The following is an 18,471-nucleotide window of genomic DNA, read 5'->3' as shown; positions in this document are numbered from 1 at the left end:
TGGGAGCCAGAACATCTGTATGGTGCTGTTTGGGGAGAGCAGTCACTCTGCTGAGCAACTTGACAAACAGAGCTTTGCTGTTGCTGTTTTGATTCTGTGTGCATGCAAGAACCCCGGCATGTGAGGAGCAGCTGAGGGAACTGAGGCTGTTTATTCCGGAGAAAAGGAAGCTCAGGAGGGACCTTGAGGAGGCTCAGGGGAGACGTTATTGTTCTCTCCAACTACCTGACAGGAGGCTGTAGGCAGGTGGGGTCAGTCTCTTCTTCCAGATAACAAGCAACAGGGCAAGAGGAAACAGCCTCAAGTACACCAGGGGAGGTTGAGATTGGATATTAGGGAAAAACTGTTCACGGAAAGGGTGGTCAAGCATTGGAACAGCTGTCCAGGGAGGTGGTAGAATCACCATCCCTGGGGGTGTTTAAAAAACATGTAGACATGGTGCTTAGGGATGTGGTTTAGTGATGGACTTGGCAGTCCTGGATTAACAGTTGGACTTGATGATCTCAAAGGCCTTTTCCAACCTACATGATTCTATGATTGCACAAGCCCTTCACTGTGCCAAGCACTACTTGGACAAATAAAAAATTCCCATCCAGAGAGTGTGCAACCTAGGTGCTAGACCAAAAAATCTGGAGGACAGAACAGCTGAAAATATGGACAGAGCAGGGAGGATGAGGAACAAAACCGAAGCAGCTCAAGATACAAAAGAAACCACAGCTCATCACTTTTTAAGCTCATGTCAGATACGATCTGGTGGTTAAAACCTATCCTTGCCATCATAAAGATGGATTTAAGATAGGAGGTAAGGTGGCAGCTTTACAAATATAGGAGCTATGAACTGACATGGAGAACATCAAAGTGGAGTTTCTGAGGAAGAGATACAGCTTTCAATTCTGTGAACTTGTCTGCACCTATCTTGCCTCTGTAAGCAGTTACAGCAGGTTGAATAATGCCGACCAGGAATTCACTAAACACATCAGTATGGCTCAGCCTTTCTGACATGACCCCTACACAGGCCCAGAGTCTGAGCTACGTATACAGGTTTTACAATTACAATGTTTTGCTGAGTTAACAGGATCTGCTTTGAGGACAGAGGCTGTGGTGTGGCAACAGTGCATGCAAAGGAGTCCACTCAATGAGAAATGAGCATGCACAAGTACCCTCTTCTTAATTTTGCTGCTTGGTTACTTAGCTCTGTTGTCTCATGATAAACATGTACAGTAAAAGCAAGTGTCTCACTGGTGAAGCAGACTGCAAGAAAGTCTGTGGCAGCCTTGAAGTCAGCAACACTGCTCCTCACAAATAAAAGCATCTTCCCAGATCTATTATGGCTAGGGTTCTTCAACAGTGATTTTGACTATCTTCAGCAGAACGGCCTTGAAGGCTGCTGGAGAAGGTAAAAAATAATCTGCAAGTACTAAAAAAAACCCCGTTGAGATATGCTCAGGCCTACAGTCTCCCTCTGTATAAGGCTATGCTCATAAAGAAAAAAGGAGTGTCTGAGTTTTCTGAAGCAGGAGGAATGCACAGGTCGCTTAAAATCTGATGAACTCCAGAGCTGTTCCTTAATACTATTTAGCATGTATTAAGAATGAAAAGTGAGATTTAGTACAGCCAGGAAAAGATGTACAAGGGCTTAATTAATAAAGTAACATATGACTAACACCATGTGAAGGGGCATACCTCAGTTGCTCTTACCGCAGAAGTACTTGCCATGACAACTAAAGGTACTAGATGCCTATCACTACATTCAACTCCTACCCTGACTAGTTAAACTGTAAACACAACCAATTTTGCTCAAGCAGAAATTCTCTCTGAGCCACAGAACACCACGTGTTTATTGAAAATCTCACAGGAGAAAGGAATTAAGTTTTATTGCTGCTAGCATTTCAACAATAATGAAAAACAACACAGTTGATTTTTTGCAGAATACCAATTATATAGAAGCCACTTTCTTGCAAAGCTTCAGTGTCTCCCATGTATTAAGTATCCATTAAAGCTATCTCCAAGGCACCTAGCACAATAATACTGCAATGTTTCACAAATATGGCACTCAGCTTATCCTCAGCTCACTTCGGTCTTAACAAAGTGTAACAGCTGAGGTTTCTTCCTCCTCCTCCTCCTATCTGGTTCTCTCTTTACATCCTATTCCATGGGAAGTCATCGTAGAAGAGAGATTTCAGTTAAACGGTAAATCTAAAAATAACTATACAATCACACTGTCTCCCTCCCCATGTGAAGAACCCACCCATCAAGCAAAATGCTTCTGCTTTTAACCTCCATACCTGTAGGAGGGTCGTCTGGAAAGTATTTCTCTTCGTTTCTGTGAGTCTGTGACACTGTCTACTGATTCCTGTGAATCTTCACTTTCTGCTATAGTGGAGATCTGTAAATAAGAACAGCAATAAAACTTAACACGACACTTCCAATGTCTTTATTTTCAGGAAATGCTGACATCCTGTGAAACACGCTACAACCCAAGTATTCTACAGTGCTTCTGCCTAAGCAATGAACAGAAAGGGCAGGCTGTTTAGTAACAGATCCAGTGAAGAATGATCATGGTGAGTTATCTACCTGTGAGAATGTCCTTTATAATTTAAATACTCCAATAAGAAAATATAAACAGTAGTTCTACACACTTTTTGCTTTCCACGATCCCCTGTTTCCACTCATTTTAAGAAAACAAAGATTTTTATTTTTTTTAAGTAAAATTTAGGGAGAGAATAACTAAAACCAAACCAAGATAGAAACATTCAGAAACTAACAAAATAGTGAAGCTGAGAAACAGCAGTTTGTAAGTAATTAGGTATAGAGAGACTGCCTTTTGGCAGGAAGGGGGGATTGTCAGAAAAATGTCATACGTGATGATGCTAAGAAAAGACAAAGGTTTATGAAGGAAAACGGAAATGTTTACATCAATCATATTTGAATAATTTTAGATTTGAAGTGTGCCAAAAATTTTAAAACATCTCCAATACATAAAAGCAGAGACTGTTTTCCTAAAGACTATAGTCACATATGTGACAAATACACAAAAGCTAACAATAGTTAGTGAATCGTAAAATGCCTGTGTGAGAAACATAGCTCACAGCCTGACATTTTATGCACTGTAGGGAAGATTCCTAAAGGCTCAAAAAGCTGGCTGGTGCCCAAATGTCACAGTTACCAGATAGGGGGCCTGAACATGTCCAGGGCTGACTGTGAACTACCAGGTTTTCAATATCCAAACAGGCTGGCTTTGCACTGAGCCAGGTGAATTCCACGCATGGTTTCATTGTCAGTCTTCCACCTCTGGGCTAGTAACTTGCTCATCTCCAATGAACTAAAACTCTAAACTTTTGATTCCAGTAGCTGAGGAGGGTAGAGCCTGCCACAAACTCAGCACTAAAGCTGACAAGGAGTAAACAAAGATGATTATCAGAATGGCCTAGTTTTAAATTATGCATGCTTTAGTATTTTTTAAAATAATATCCAGCTAAGTATCTGTATCAAATGTCTACTTTTAATGTTTACATTTTAAATTAAACTTTTGAGTTCAGTGCAATAAGAGCAAAGAAATGAGGTACAGTCCTTGCCCTGTGTAGCTGCTGTATGCCAAGCAATTTCTCTTTCTGCGTTCAGTAACACTGAGCTTAAAGTGGTTCAAAAAACCCAAAAGTTACAGGTTTCAAAGGTTTCAGACTACTTGTCTTCAAGCTACCTCATCATATCACATTACCTGTCTTACTTTACAGAAGAGAAAATGATAAAGCTTTACAAAGCAAACAATATTCAACAGGCAAATTTTAAAACCATTTTTATGAGAGGACTGATAGGTTTATTTTAAGACATCTGTTCTATAAACCAATGCAAATATTTTTTCAATAGCAAAGACTCTCATCCCAGAATATCAGTCTCATTACTGATTAAAGATTACATTATAAAAAAAGAAATCTTTTTTGTTGACTTCAGAACAGCATGAACTCTTACTCAATAAAGATGTATGAAAATATAGAAGAGAGAAAAAGTAGAGTAATACTGTAAGAAAAACCATGAAGCTGTTAAACTCACCAACAACATTCTAGCCGGAGATGAAACTGAGCAATGTTTGAAAGTGAAAAGTGGTTAAACCAGAACAGGAAAAAAAAAAACAGTCACAGAGTAGCAAATACTGTACAGATTTTGCCTTCAACATGCTCTTAAAGTTTATATAAGCAAAATCACAATCCAGGACACAAACACATCAGAAACCAGTGAACTGGCAGGACTATCACAAGGCCCAATTCACATATGAGGAATTTCTTCAGTCAGTACCTGAACTGTCTGGACCTGTGGAGACTGAATAACTGACGGCTGGGCAGCCTGAATTACTCCATGCACTTGCACTGTCTGCCCATTGGGCAGCTGAACTAAGGTCACCGTGGGTGCAGAAGACGTTGCGTGAGCTGCTGGCATAGATACCTGCAAAGAAGAGACAGTGAGCGTAAATTAGGTTATTGCAAAATCTTATTTCACTACCAAGAACGCTTTCTGGTGAAAGAATTAAGTCTCTTCTAGAGCCCAATTAGATGACCCAAATGTTACAGTGTAATACAAAACCCCCTGACCTGCCTAAGCCCAACATCTGACCTACTTTACAAATTAATCTAATGCAGAATTTCTGCAGGCTCAAAACATTGCTTGTAAAACCACTGACAAGAATGAGAAAAACACAACTACCTCTATTTTGAGGTAACCTAATAAAAACACATTATTACCTTTCGCCTACTTCAGTTAGATACTGATAGGACTTGGGTGTACTCCTACGGACGCTGCTGAGTCAAAGGCAGAAACATATGGGAGTGCAGCTATTTTTGTTCTCACTCAAGAAAATGCGAAGTGTTTGCCAGATGTAAGAAGTTAAATTTTTTAGGGAGCCATAGCTTTCAGACTTTCTAGACACAAACCGTATTAAGTAGCTGGCACAGTCCATTTAAGTGAGGAAAACTGACCATGTCTTCAGACACAAAACTTGTGGGTTTGCAGTGAAAACAAATGGTTTGTAGGCAGTTACTGTGATTCAGTGTAACGGGTCAACAGAAACCCTAGCCTTAAAGTTATTTCTGAGGAAAAATTGCCCACATTTTAAACCTTCAGTTCCTAAACGACTTTGTTTCTCCAGCATAGGCCTGGAGGCATAGTGGCTATGCCAACAGGGAAACGCTGAAGACTGCAGCACAGTTGGTACCACTGCATACATAGCCACGCATGTTCTGCGCAGGGGCTCCGAGGACAGCGACATCCATACTGAGCTGTTCAAATCACGCAGAGAAGGCTCACTCTGGCAAGTCACAAGAACTATTATGGGCGGCTAAAGGATGCTAGGTGGCTGGGCAGGTGCCCCAGTGTGCATCCAGAATGCAGCAGCTGTACGATGACACGATGCATGTGTTCGTGGCTGGGGGGCTCCTGACAGGTAGGAGGGTGCCAGGGCTGCCGCACCTGTGTACATGGCCCTCCGTCTGCACCTGACTTGCACCACCATAGCCCTCAGGGGAGGACTGCAGGCAAGCGTGAGCTGCTCTGGCAGACCTTAGGCAGGTCTTCTAGACACCCAGCTTCTGAAAATTTAACAATCCTCTGGTGTTCAACGGCATTTTCAAGAAATTTGATCCATGTAGCTACAATGCCAGAAGGGGCTGCACTGCTGTCCTATCTAATCTCAAAGAGCGTCTGTGTACTGGACGCAGAAGTAAATCCTCTGCTGTCCCTGTGAGCACGTGGTTCTCAGAAAGCTGCAATAGCTGATCTCTGAATTTCCATAAACATCCACTGCTTACAAGGGAACCTTGCTTAACAACAAAAATAAAGGGAATTACATGTAGACCTCTCTCCTCCACGTATGTCTCTCCCAAATCCACAAATCTGTGTTTGCCTTTACCTTCCTTTTTCAGGAAAACAGCTGCAGCATTACACGGTGGTACTTAACTCACATCTGAGAGAAACCCGGGCTGAGATTAACATGCGCGCACTTCCCTCTGGCAAATGATATTCCTTTACCAAGCAACCTTTTTAATAATGCATGTCTGACTAAACCGTCCCTGGCAATGACAGCAAAGCTGATCAACTGGAGGCCACTCTGTGGTCGGATTAAGCCAACAGCAGAGTGTAACTTCCGCAGATGTCTCTGACTCATACCTTGTGGAACTGGAACGAGTTTCCTTTTGACTCTGAAAACTACCCTGAACTCAGTAAAAATGCAGCAATTAAACTAAGCTTACAAGAGGGGTGACCTTACAAGAGATAATGGAAGAACTAAATTGACATAATTAGTTATTTAGATTTGTCTAAGCCTCCGAGGACACTCCCTAATGCCAAACACTGCCACTTCATGTATCAAAAATATCGTAATAATGTAACACCAATGTGAACAAGGCAAAGAATTATGTTTAGACTGTTACATCACCTTCACAAGGAATATAAAGCCAGGGGAACAGCTAAGGTGCAAATAATACAGTGAATGACAACAGAGGAAATCAGGAAAAACGTAACATCATTCTTTGTGGTTCACATGGATTTTAACCATAGCTGTACAGATTTTTCTTACTTGGAAAAATTCTCATTCAAGTACCAGGGTAATTTTGCCCGAGTAAACTGCATTCAACCCACTACATACTTGTAAATTCAGCTGCCTGGAGGTTAGTATGTTAACACAAGAATTTAAAACATTCTTGCTTCTCTGGACTAAATCTTAATGCATAGCAAGCAAGAAGCAGTTTACTGGTTTTGCAAGAGTAATAAACTACTTCCACCCAGTTCACACTGAAGTGTTATTCGCACCACCTACATCCTGTGCCTAAGTTAGACAGTGAGAACACTGCCCAAAGAGGCAAGCTGGTGCAGGGCAGCTGGTGGCCTGTAAATTCACACTACAGCTTCACTCAACAAAATCACCCTGTGCATTTTAACAGCTCCAACCCCTATACTATCACTTGAATGGAAGTATAATAGCTCTGGTTTACCGAAAGGTGCAATGACTTTAATAATTTATAAAATGCTAAGTGATTTAACACTTGTGCCACTTACAAGACACTCAATTCCCCAAACTCCCGAGATATAAAAAACCTGTTTGTTCTTAGTGGACTGCAAACAGTTTTAAAATTAAATGGTTACAGAAGAGAGATGAACAAATTCTGTACTCATTTACACAATGGAGTTGCTTCTGCCAACCATCACTGTATCCAGGAATGAAACCAGGTTCCAAAATTAGAGATGTAGCTGGGATTGCATTTCTTGTCTCTCCAAAATAACTGGAGGATAATAAACGATCTACTACTGTCTCTCTAAACAGCCAACAATTCTGTGAAATTCTGGTGACAACAGGATAACATGAGCTGTCAAATGCCAGCTTGTTCCACTTGATTATAATGTTTATAATACTAATCCTTTCTGGTAAGATGCTGTATTTGCTGCATTATTTATCTATATTTTTGGTTTCTTCTCTTCAGAATTAAACTGACTGCTATAGACAAGTTTCTAACAAAAAGCATAACAGCAAAACAATCCAGTCAATATGAAAAAGACAGTAAATTACATGTTTTGAAAAAAATACCTTTCAGTGTATGGTTGTGGTAAAGAATGCTAGAAATATTTTCATTCATTATTCTATTAACATTACAGTTTACACACATACAGTTCTTCAGGACTAAAACCAGCCTAGTGTGATGGGAAGTTAAAAATCTCTACTGCTTTAAAAATGTGAAGACAAATATTAAAGGAACTATACATTGCACCTGTTTCAGAATCATATCAATGGAACCTTCTCTCAGGCCCATGAGCAGACATTAACCCTTTTAAAAAAATTATCCAATAGGTAAAACTATTACACCGTATGATTTTATACCTGGGCTAACGTTGCAATCTGTGGTTGTGCCTGTACTGTCATCTGTTGGGTTTCTGCCTCTGTAACGGCTGCATCTCCACTCTGCTGGTTCTCTGCTCCAGATTCCATGGTCATTTAGTTACCTACAATCACAATATTTGTCGTAAGTCTGGGTTGGTATGCAAGTCCATTATTCTTGGTGGATCTGGTAGCAATCACTGCAGCTGAGTTCCCATTACTACATACTGTTTTCATTTGCTTATTAAACTGTTGCCAAACTATTAGCATTCAGGCAAATGTTTTTCATGCCAGGTGTCTGCCTCTCAGGTTGATTTTTCTGTGTGTAATGTTTCTGAAAAACAGGCCCAGTCTCCTCCAATAATGAGATCAGAAAAAATGCATTTTGCTCATCTTAAAAAAATTGCTTGAGCAATCGCACTATGATGATCTAGTACCCCCGGAATTTGGAATAACAACCGGCAGTCTGTCAGGAAGGGTGCTCCTTCAGTGCCAAGGTGACAAGATGCCCTGCTACAGCCCTCCCTCTCCCCCGCAACTGCAGTTTGCAGATAACCAATAGCAATTGCTTCTGTGTTGGGCATTTAGTTTTCAGTCTTCTTCTGTCTGAACTAAATATGCAACATCTCCATGCAAATTCTTTCCACAACCAGACTGTGTACAGCCCTATGTCACAGCAACTTAGTCTTCTCTACTCAGCAGTTTTAAAGTCAGTATACATAAATGATGGAAGCCATTTCTACTTGAACCTTACTGCGAATAGATGTTTTTGTATTTAGAGGTACATAGTAGTTTGTCATGACCTAGGTTTTCTATCATATATAGCTCCTAATACACTTATATTTCTAAGCAATAACTGAGCAAGCTGAGATCACCATAACACGAAACTCTATAAAAAAAGAGGTTGCATAACTTCCAAAACCATGCATGTAGGCAGAGTGCAATGAATGTTAAATCCTGCACTGATCTGCAAAAATTACTTTTCAGATCTTCTCTAAATACTGGTATGGAAAGATTTAATATATAAAAAATTACTTCAAAATACAAGGAAATGCTCCCAATGGTGATACAGCAATACCATTGTATTATACAGAACTCCAAATATCAAATACTAAGAATGTCCATAGCCACAATATTTATTCTGTGTCCCACCCTGTGCTGCCCAACCTACTCAGGCCTCTGGCTACCCTAGGGCAGCACATACCTGTCTTCAGCGCTGGAGCAAAACAACCAGTAGAGCATTTCTGCTTTGGGGAAGAGCCTGCAGGCAGAGGATGCTCAGATTAGAAGAAAGGTGGAAAGAAGGAGAAATGCGCCTCTCTTTGCTAAACTTTACTGCCACCACCACCACCACCACCACCACCACCCCCCTCGCCCCTCCCCGGGAAAAGACTTAGAAGTGTCAATACAGGTGGTAGTACCATGACCACATTCAAGACATTTCATTTTAAACACAAAGTCAGGGAAACTTCCATTTCGGTGCAGACTATACTACAGTATTACAGGAAACAGAATACTCTTTGGAGATGTGTTGCCTAAAGCAGTAGAGTCACACTTCAATCCAGAGTATAATGTGGAATTCTGTCTTACAGTAAACGATCACTAATCAAAAAAAGATAAAACAGCATTTCAAAGCAGTAGCTGCATCTCACATCAAAAGAAAGCAAGTCAATATATACAAATCAAAGTCCGTATGTTTAGTATTGAAAGTCACTGTTCAAATGAGCGTGTGTGTGTGTGAACAGTGAAATGTTTAAGTACCAAATATTTAGTTCCAACACAATTTTAAAAATTCTTAGGAAATGAAAAGAAGGAAAAGAATTAAACCTGATTTTCCTTAAAAACAGTGACATACAATTTAGAAATTTTTGGAAAAAGTAATTAAAATTCCTCTAAGCACCTGGGATTTTGTTATGCCTCTCCCTGTTGCCATGATTTTTGTCCCACATAAACTAGGTATTAGTCTGACAAATGCTCACAGATAAACAATACTCTACCTCTATGCATATACTGGTAAACTGGCCATGAAAGAAATTAATTGTAAACTCACTGCATTTTAAGTAGTCTAGATGTTACTATTTTTATAAGAGTTTCAAGAACAGCCTGTGTCCCCCCCTTCTTTCCTACTGTACCAAATCTCTGTGCTGCATTTCATCTCCCAGAAAGCACAAAAGAAAACCCATGCACTATTACTATTTGCAATATATATTACCAAACAGTTCTTAAAGACTTCATTAATGACAGCAGTTTAAGTGGCTTTCTATCAGAACTTTAACACACCAGTTGTACTGTAACAGTCTTAGTCTTCTATTATACACCAAATTTTTGAGCATTCCGCATTTTCACAAGTGCAAACTACAAACCAGACTACTGTAGGTTTCTTCGATTTTTATAATTTTTAAAGAGATATCTGGTTTTATCACTTTTTTGCAACTATCAGCCAGTTTGGTCCAAGGTAAGAAAATCAACAACTTTTTCCCAATTCCGATGCATGTATCATGGTGACTCCAGCCAAAACACTACCTCATCGGAACCATTTGAGGAGCAGATCTTTCGCAACATCTCCCAGCCAAGTATCTGAAAAGAACTTTAAAAACAATTCCCCAGCTACAAATTCGAGTATGTTTCAAAACTAATAATGCTTTTGTTTGCTGATAGAAACCATTACTCCAGTATGGAGTCAGTTGCTATACAAATGGAATTAGAGATAGATGAAATGTGCAAGTGAGAAGTCTCTTGAATCAGGTATTTAGCAATGTTTGCAAAGGTAGATGTTGCCAAATTCCTGCTGATAAATGCAGTATTTTCCTAGGAAGACTTTCCAATTCTCTCACACGCTATTCAGCAAAGGACCTCTGGTTTTACAAGCTTGGTTTACATACTTGCATCATCTTTTGCATATGCAATCAGCAAAAACATTAGCATTTTGGGGTGCTCCCTCCTCTACAACACCAAAATGTCGGCAATCAAATTCTTAACGTGACTTGCAAACACCTAAAGGGAACCTCCTCATAATGTACAGTAAGCACCAAACAATGCAGGAAGCTGCCTGCAAGATTTACACCTTAACACATGCAGTTTAAATGAGTGTCCAACATTACTTGTAGTTTTTGGATAAGCTCTTAGTCTCGTGTTATTCACAAGCTCTAAGTACTCTTGAATTTGGTTCCATTTACCTTGCACTTACAGATCACATTATTTGTATTCTAACACCTTCACTACTACCTTTTACGGTAACTTGTGAGGAAAAGAAAGAATCAATTTTTTAGCATCACAACATCATATTCCAGATACAATGATTACTACATTGTTTTATTTTTAACTTTAACAGTACAGTATGATTAAGATTGCCAAGATATATAAGAGCAGGCACCTAGAACATAAATACTTAGTAAATTGTGTGTTCAGATTAAGACCAGGATGGCTGAAATTAAGGCTGTCAATTCCTATTAGTTCTTGTAATTTACAATGTAACAGATGAAATGATGTTTGGTTTGAAACCTTAACCTCCCCACACCTACAAATGAATGCCAATCTTTCTACCTCCTTTCTAAGCTCTCATATACCCCTAGACTAGACAAACTTCGCTGACCAGTACCGCTGTGGGTCCTCAAGCCCACCCCACCGCACCATCCTTTTGCTCCTCCTGCCCTGTTCACAGTGGCCCACCCTGCTCCCAGGCACTGATTTCCCTGGCAGCCACCACACCTCGACATCTCGAAGGGAAGCAGGGATCTGAAAGTGTCCCAGTGGGGAACATGTGTCCAAGGCAGGGAGCGCATACAGGAGCAGAGGGAGCACACCTTCTTCTCATCCCTCCCTGCTTCCAGGTTACTTTCCATCTTGTCAGGAGAGTACCTGTACTCCCACTTTGAGGAAAAATAAATAACTGCTGTAGTTCATCTTGAACCAAGTATTCTAAATGAAACTAACTGAACAGTTAGCTGTTAACAACCAGAGTTGGAAAACCAGAGTATGCTTGCCTAAAGCAACTCGGCTATGAACTCTGAACACAGGTTAAGAGAGCTGATGAGATCACCTGGTTAGAGATGGTTTAACTCATGACTTCTATGTAATACACATTTTTCTTTATTAGTTCAAAGCAGCTATTATTATACTTACTAATACTTTCTTAATAATGTGCTTACTAATGATTTGAAACTCTGAAGGTGAAAAGCCAAAAAGCTAAACATTCAGCTGACACCCAGTAATTTGTTTTAGCCAAATCAGGACTGGGAGAAAGAAGTTCAGTGGAAGACAACTAACTATACTAGCTCAATTTACACCATGATAGCTGAAGACAGATGCTAATAAACACAAACAGTTGCAGATTGCAGGGAAATGGAACGGCACACTGTAGAAAAATCTGAATAAATCTGTCTTGTTAGTTGTGTAAACTTGGAAAGGGGGCCTGGGCATTACTACAGATAGTTCACTTCAGATTTCTGCTTAACATGCATCCATGGTAAGAAAAGCTGAAGTGGTACACTGCAACAGTAATAAGAGACAGGGTAATGTTTAAAAATTTTGTTTGTATAGATGGACCCTATACATCAGCTGGATGACAGTACAGACATTAGGAGCCATCTTCAAAATGAGTTCTGTGGAACCTGGGTGTGCAGAGAAAGCAAAAATTTGGGGCAATGAAAATCTGCTGTATGAAGAGACCAGATAGAAATACAATACTTACTCCAAAGAGAAAAATGCTTCAAACAATAAAAAATAATTTATATTGGTAACAGGGTATGTAAACTTGAAACATTCACTGTCTGATTATAAGAACAGCAAAGATGAAAGGTGACAAATTTAAAAGTATGAAAATGAAAACTTACAAATATGTATTAAATATTATGAAAACTGATACTTTATGTACTGCACAAATAGAGCACTGATGCTGCTGCTGCTAAGCAAGTTATCAGGATTCAAACAGGTGTTAAGACATGCACATGGATAACAATACCCAAGAATATCCCAAATTATGGTTATTTCATACCAAAAAAAGTGCAGATCTGAAAGGAAGACAAATCATCATGAGTCAGGATTTAAATCAATCTCTAATCCTTAAAAACGCAAATGAATGCCCCAAAGCTTTCTGTGCTTTTCAGTGGTACAGCTGGCACAGTAAAACATACTACCTCTCCCTGCAAGCCTTCCTTTTCTGTCTTTAGTGATATGGTGACAATTCAGTTATCAGTTAATGCTTACACTGACAGTTATTGGCCATACAACATAACTACACCTTGAGGCAACACAGTTCGCTTTACACCTCAGACGTACTGCCACAGCCCGCTCACAAGCGAGCACAGCTTTACCAACTGACACACTTTAAAGTCTCCTTCTCTTCCATAGCTAGATACAAATTCTGGTTTTATTTTATTGAATTACACACCCAGGTTTTGAAGAACAACATGACAGCCTCCAAAAACAGTGCAGAGCAGAGACCCAACAAACTTACGCCCACCTGGAGACCAACTTGTGCAACATCCTCAGACATTCACCAGCCGTCACCTGCAGCCACATCAGGTTCCCGATCCAGTTCAATACTCAGCCACCCAGCTGCTTATGGCAGCGAAGGACTGGGGCAGCAAGGGGGCTGAGGGAAGGGAAATGGAGGCAATGCCTGCTTCTCAAGCCCTGTATTCGGCTTTATTCATAGCAGGCATGCCAGTACAATTGTGCAGGAAGCAAATACAGCTCCACGGTCCAAAGTTCCAGGAATCTGACTCACTCTGTATTTACTACGTGTGGCTTTATAAAGCCACAGATCCACCATGAAAGGACTGAAAGGGTCATCAAACCCCACTCGTGTGCTATTATTTGTTTTCACCTTTCCAGTGTAAGTACCGAGAACATTCACATGAAATCTGAAACATTTCCACTGTTACCTTGTAGCATCTGCAGCCCTTTCAGCTGCAGCTCAACAGCCACTTTATGAACTCCATTCAATGGCTGCCAGACTGAAAACATTGAGTGAAAAATAATTTTATTTACAGCTAACACATGGGACTTCAAATAACCAGTAATAAATGCTCAAAAGGACAAGACAGGCCCATAATTATCTCTCTCTGTTGCTAACGACTACAGTGGGTTGGCACAGGAGCTGCAATTTATGTCAGAGCTTCTCTGTCATCCCAAGCTGGCACTGCCCCTGCTGCTGCACCCTGGGTATTTGCTCCTCCTGCCCTCTCCTCCGGGTGACAGGACTGTGCATCACACTGTGAACACAACCTGTTTGCTGCTTTGTCTTAAATCTACCTTTTACCACTTCTCTGAACAAGTCACCACATAGACACTCAACGATCATGCCAGCTTCTGGGTCACGGCTGGGCAAGGGCCTGGCAAACCGAGTGGAAGTGGAAGTAAAAGAATGGCCTCGACAACCAACTCCACTGAAAACATCAAAAATGGGGAAGAGTATTTGCAGAGATTATTTGCATTCACACACAGCAATCTGCCAGGCAAACCGAAGAATAAAAAGCTGGAAAAATTCTTCTTGTCACTGAAGTTGAAGTATTTGATCTTGAACTTCCAAGAAAAACTGAATCTCACTGTAAAGAGATCTTGCACAAAGCAGAATCAGACCATCACCTGAACGTAATACCTCTAGTCCCACTTCTGTCTCCACCAAGATGACACTCTGAGAAGTTTCTGACAACTCTTTGCTGACTGAATACATGGTGTAACAGCCAATGCAAGAAAGGCAAATGATGTAGTTATTTTCATACAGATCACAGAAGAAATGCAACCAGGAGCCTTGATTATGTGTAAGAAACTTTTCTGGCTCATGACTTTTCCAACAAAACTTCTAGTGCAGTTGTAGCTGTACTTCCAAAGTCAGTTAAAATTTCTCATACTTAACAGATTCAGGTATGTAAATGACTAAAGTACCGGAACAAATCAGTTGTGTTGCATGCTCAATCTCCCTTTCACTAAAGAAAAAGCAGTAGCACATTTTAAAACAAGGGCAGAAGACCAAACACCTGATCTCACAGCTACAGCAGGGAGCACCCAAATCAGTGATCATGTCTAGATACTGTCTTCTGTTAGCGTAACACAAGAAAGCTGATATTTATCACGTAGATGGTGAATCAGTATGCACAGGTAAGGTGTGCAAGTGAAAGTTGCTTATAAACACTTCACTGATTGATTTTTCTGATTTGACTCCACGCTCTTGCCATTTTACTAGTATCTAGTGTTTCTGCCCTCAAGCTTTTTAAGAGATTGTGACAACAATTAACTACAAATTATTTCTTGCATCACAGATTCTATGAACAAATACAAGAGCATCCAAAAAGTACTTGCTACACGCACATTATTTAAATCATGTTTAATCTATGCTGCCTTTTCTTGCTCAATATAGAATTAAGGAACCTAACTGAACTACAACCTTTCCTTTTGAGACTGTGAACTGGGCACTAAAAGTAAAGGTGAAGCCAGCTTAGAAAGAACAAAACTACTTATTTTAATTCTACTGATAATATGTATTTACAAACCCCACCTTTTCCCTAACTTTATCTAATAGTTGGGATAGGTCTTATGTGAATACACCAGTTCTGCAAAGGGGCTGAGTGGATAGACCAGAGGAATCATCTCCTAAGGCGTTAACAATGAAAAGCAAACAAATGCCTCTCCACTGTCTTACCCCCTTCCATTCAGAAATTCCCCCAAAATACTGTCAGACTTCACTTAGACAAAACAAAATGTCAAAACAAATCCAGGAAAGGTTATAAAATCATTGGGTAACTACTACTATGATTACTGAAAACCGATTCTATAAATACGTTCTAATTATAAATGCTCTGTCTTCATACTGAATGCACTTACAGTATTAAAAGACTAATTCACATACTTTACCCCTGTGATCCTTAACATAGGACAGAATTATTGTAACTACTTATAAACACCTGTAGTGAATACGTGTAGTAAAACCCAGACCAAAACAAAAAAGCTGAAAGATATCTGCAAACTGAATTTGAGAGAAACCAGGTATTTTAAGGATGTCCTGGGCAGTATCTACAATCAGTTCACGAGGACTTAATGAGAACTTGCTCATTTCTGAGAATTCAGCACATTTTGTAGTTCTTACACACTTGTTGCCAATACCATATTTATGCACAGTATTTACATACAAAGTGACCACACTTTACTACAGCTTACCATCTGTTCTCCAACATTATTTTTAGAACATAAAAAGCACCTAGTTTTCAATCTATGCTGATTTCTTGCAACTCCTAGTAACTGTAGAAAGAAGTTTTCCTTTCACGAAAATGAAACCATGTGAAATTGTCAAAATAAGTGCCTCTCTTCTCCACGTATCTGCTGAAAGCACTGCGGCTCACTTTGCAATGTGTAGCTGCTGGTTACTTAACAAAAATTATCAGAACAGCATATCTGAACAGTGTAATTTGTGTGCAGACATCTTAAACACCACATAAAATACAGGCAGCAAATGATTTTTCATAATGGCAACCGGGAGCTAACGTTCCCACTGATACACGATGAACTCCAGAAACAAGCTCTTTGCAGTTGGAACAGGCCTAGCAAATAATCAGCATAGCCACACATGACGAGGTTTAATTTTTGGCCCTTGTCAAACTCCCCTTTTGCTTTTGACTTAAACAGCAGCAAGTGGAGAACTGAGGAATGAATGACTGCATGAGACCTGAAGCTGACCTCTCAGCACAACTGACTGCACTGACATGAAGCCAGCCACTTCTCATACTTGCACTTCTAACTTCAATGCTAAACTGTGACTACACACTAGTCTGATGGCAGTATTTAATAAAATAGGAAGATATGATTACATCGGTACTAAGATTAGTGAAGTATCTTTGTCTGTCTGTCTGTTTGTCTGTTTCTCCAAAAGAGGAGCCCCTGTGATGCTGCTAGGCGCTGCAGTTCACCAGCAGTGTTGACTTCTGCAAACAGCAGGTACCTCATGCTGCAAGGTGGGGACGACACCTGCTCAGCCTGTGGTGAAAGCTTGCTGGACATGAACCAGCACTCATCTAAAAGCCATGGGGTGTATTAACGCAGCCTGAACCTAAGTGATGCAAGTACAGCAATGGGTACGATAAACATCTCTGTTCTGCTCATGAGGCCCTGTGCCCAAGCTGGTACACCCTACCTCTTAGTACGGGTAGTTAGCTTGGGCTCAGTGCCATGCTAAAGCAGCGACATGACCCCTGTGTAAGAAGGTAGGTTGAACCTGGCTGGCACAGTGAGCAAATGAGAAACAGTGCTCTGGTGCCACCCAGCTATCTACGTATGCCAAATAATTTATCCTGCTGCGCTGGTCAACAAGCAGAGCCTTTTGGGCCACCTCCTTTCATAACAAACACTGGCTTGTGAAGGTGTTCAAGCAGAAGAACTAAGGCAGTCCAGAGTGACAGAAAGGAGAGCTGATTCTGCAAGCAGACAGAGACCTTCTCCTTCTTCAGTGACAAGAAGAAAATGGGAGATGATGGTGGAAAAGAGGACTGTGTCCCTACCACCAATGGAAGTGTTCGGAGCAGAAAATTATGCCAAGTTAGCCAGGTTAAGACCCATCTAAGAAGGTGCGTATTTTCCTTTTTTCCACTAGGTAGACCTGTCAGGACTTGAGGTTTCCACTTTACCTGCCACAGCAATTCAGACAGATCATACTTGTTCTCCTCCACATGGGTTTCTGCCTCTTACTGTCTTTCACTGCCCCATCATTCATTCTGGCAGAATAAGAACCACCTAAATGCTGCAAGACGTATTTGACAATGGCTTGACATGTTCTAAGGATCTCTGTCCACATGACAAGCAACCTTTAAACATCCCACGTCAGAGGCATCAGCTGGAGGAACTGCTGCAATCCCAAACCTCTGGCAGCATGCAACTCTGTAGGGAGAGACTCTACAAATACTCATATTTTAAAAAAATTGCTAACTCTGAGGTGGGGAAACTACTAAAACTTGTTCTCAGCAAACTGCAGGAGCCATGACTAACTGCTCAACAGAGCCGGTCTCATAGAAAGAGTGAAGTAGGACTATGATGTTGTTAAGATGAAGGTATTTTTCAAAAGTGTCTCCTGCATAGGATTTGCTCTATATATGTGGTACAGATTCATGCAGTCTTGATCACTGGGTACATGACAAATGCTTAAGTGAACAAAGCTAAAGCTACTCTGAAATTATATAGAAGATTATCCAGCTCTCTTTTGGTGCTCAGAGCAAATCAGGAACAACTTATTAAAACCTAAAAACAACTGCATTACACAGATTCATATCAGTCTGGTTAACCTGAGTGCTCCAAGCCCAAGGGACAAGAATACAACATACAGTAATCTTACACCTGTAACAGAGAAAGGAATTACCTCCATACAGGTGTTTCCTTAATTGTAACAATTTAAATTACCTACCAGGTATGATTTAATGGAAGCACATGCAGGAATGTGCTAAAGACAGATAAGCATATAAGCATGTTTATTATTACCTGAGATCTTTCTATTCCAAAATAATGTTTCCACAGTCTCTGTTAATTTTACAGTGTGAAAATATTAACAGATGCATCACATTTATCAGAACAGCATAAGAATAGACTGAAGGTTCTTAAAGATTACACTGATTAAAGATGACACTCTAATG

The 18,471-nt window shown here is 40.3% G+C and overlaps 1 protein-coding gene across 2 annotated transcripts in view; it reads right to left on the bottom strand.

Annotated features, from left to right (window-relative positions):
* Positions 1-18,471, bottom strand: part of CREB1 (cAMP responsive element binding protein 1) — a 40,855-nt gene that overhangs the window by 13,578 nt on the left and 8,806 nt on the right. Inside the window, exons 2-4 of one of the 2 annotated variants that reach the window (XM_037397175.1) lie at positions 7,862-7,983; positions 4,294-4,440; positions 2,286-2,386 (exon numbers count right to left, since the gene is read on the bottom strand). In XM_037397175.1, coding sequence (XP_037253072.1) covers positions 2,286-2,386; positions 4,294-4,440; positions 7,862-7,975 — 362 coding nt within the window. In that variant the 5' untranslated portion in view covers positions 7,976-7,983. The remainder of the gene's footprint in view (positions 1-2,285; positions 2,387-4,293; positions 4,441-7,861; positions 7,984-18,471) is intronic. The other variant, XM_037397177.1, reaches the window with a different exon arrangement.

Source organism: Falco rusticolus, chromosome 8, assembly GCF_015220075.1.
Source record: "Falco rusticolus isolate bFalRus1 chromosome 8, bFalRus1.pri, whole genome shotgun sequence".
NCBI lineage: Eukaryota > Metazoa > Chordata > Aves > Falconiformes > Falconidae > Falco > Falco rusticolus.
Note: the sequence above shows the minus strand (reverse complement) of the source record. Positions and strands in the feature narration are given on the sequence as shown.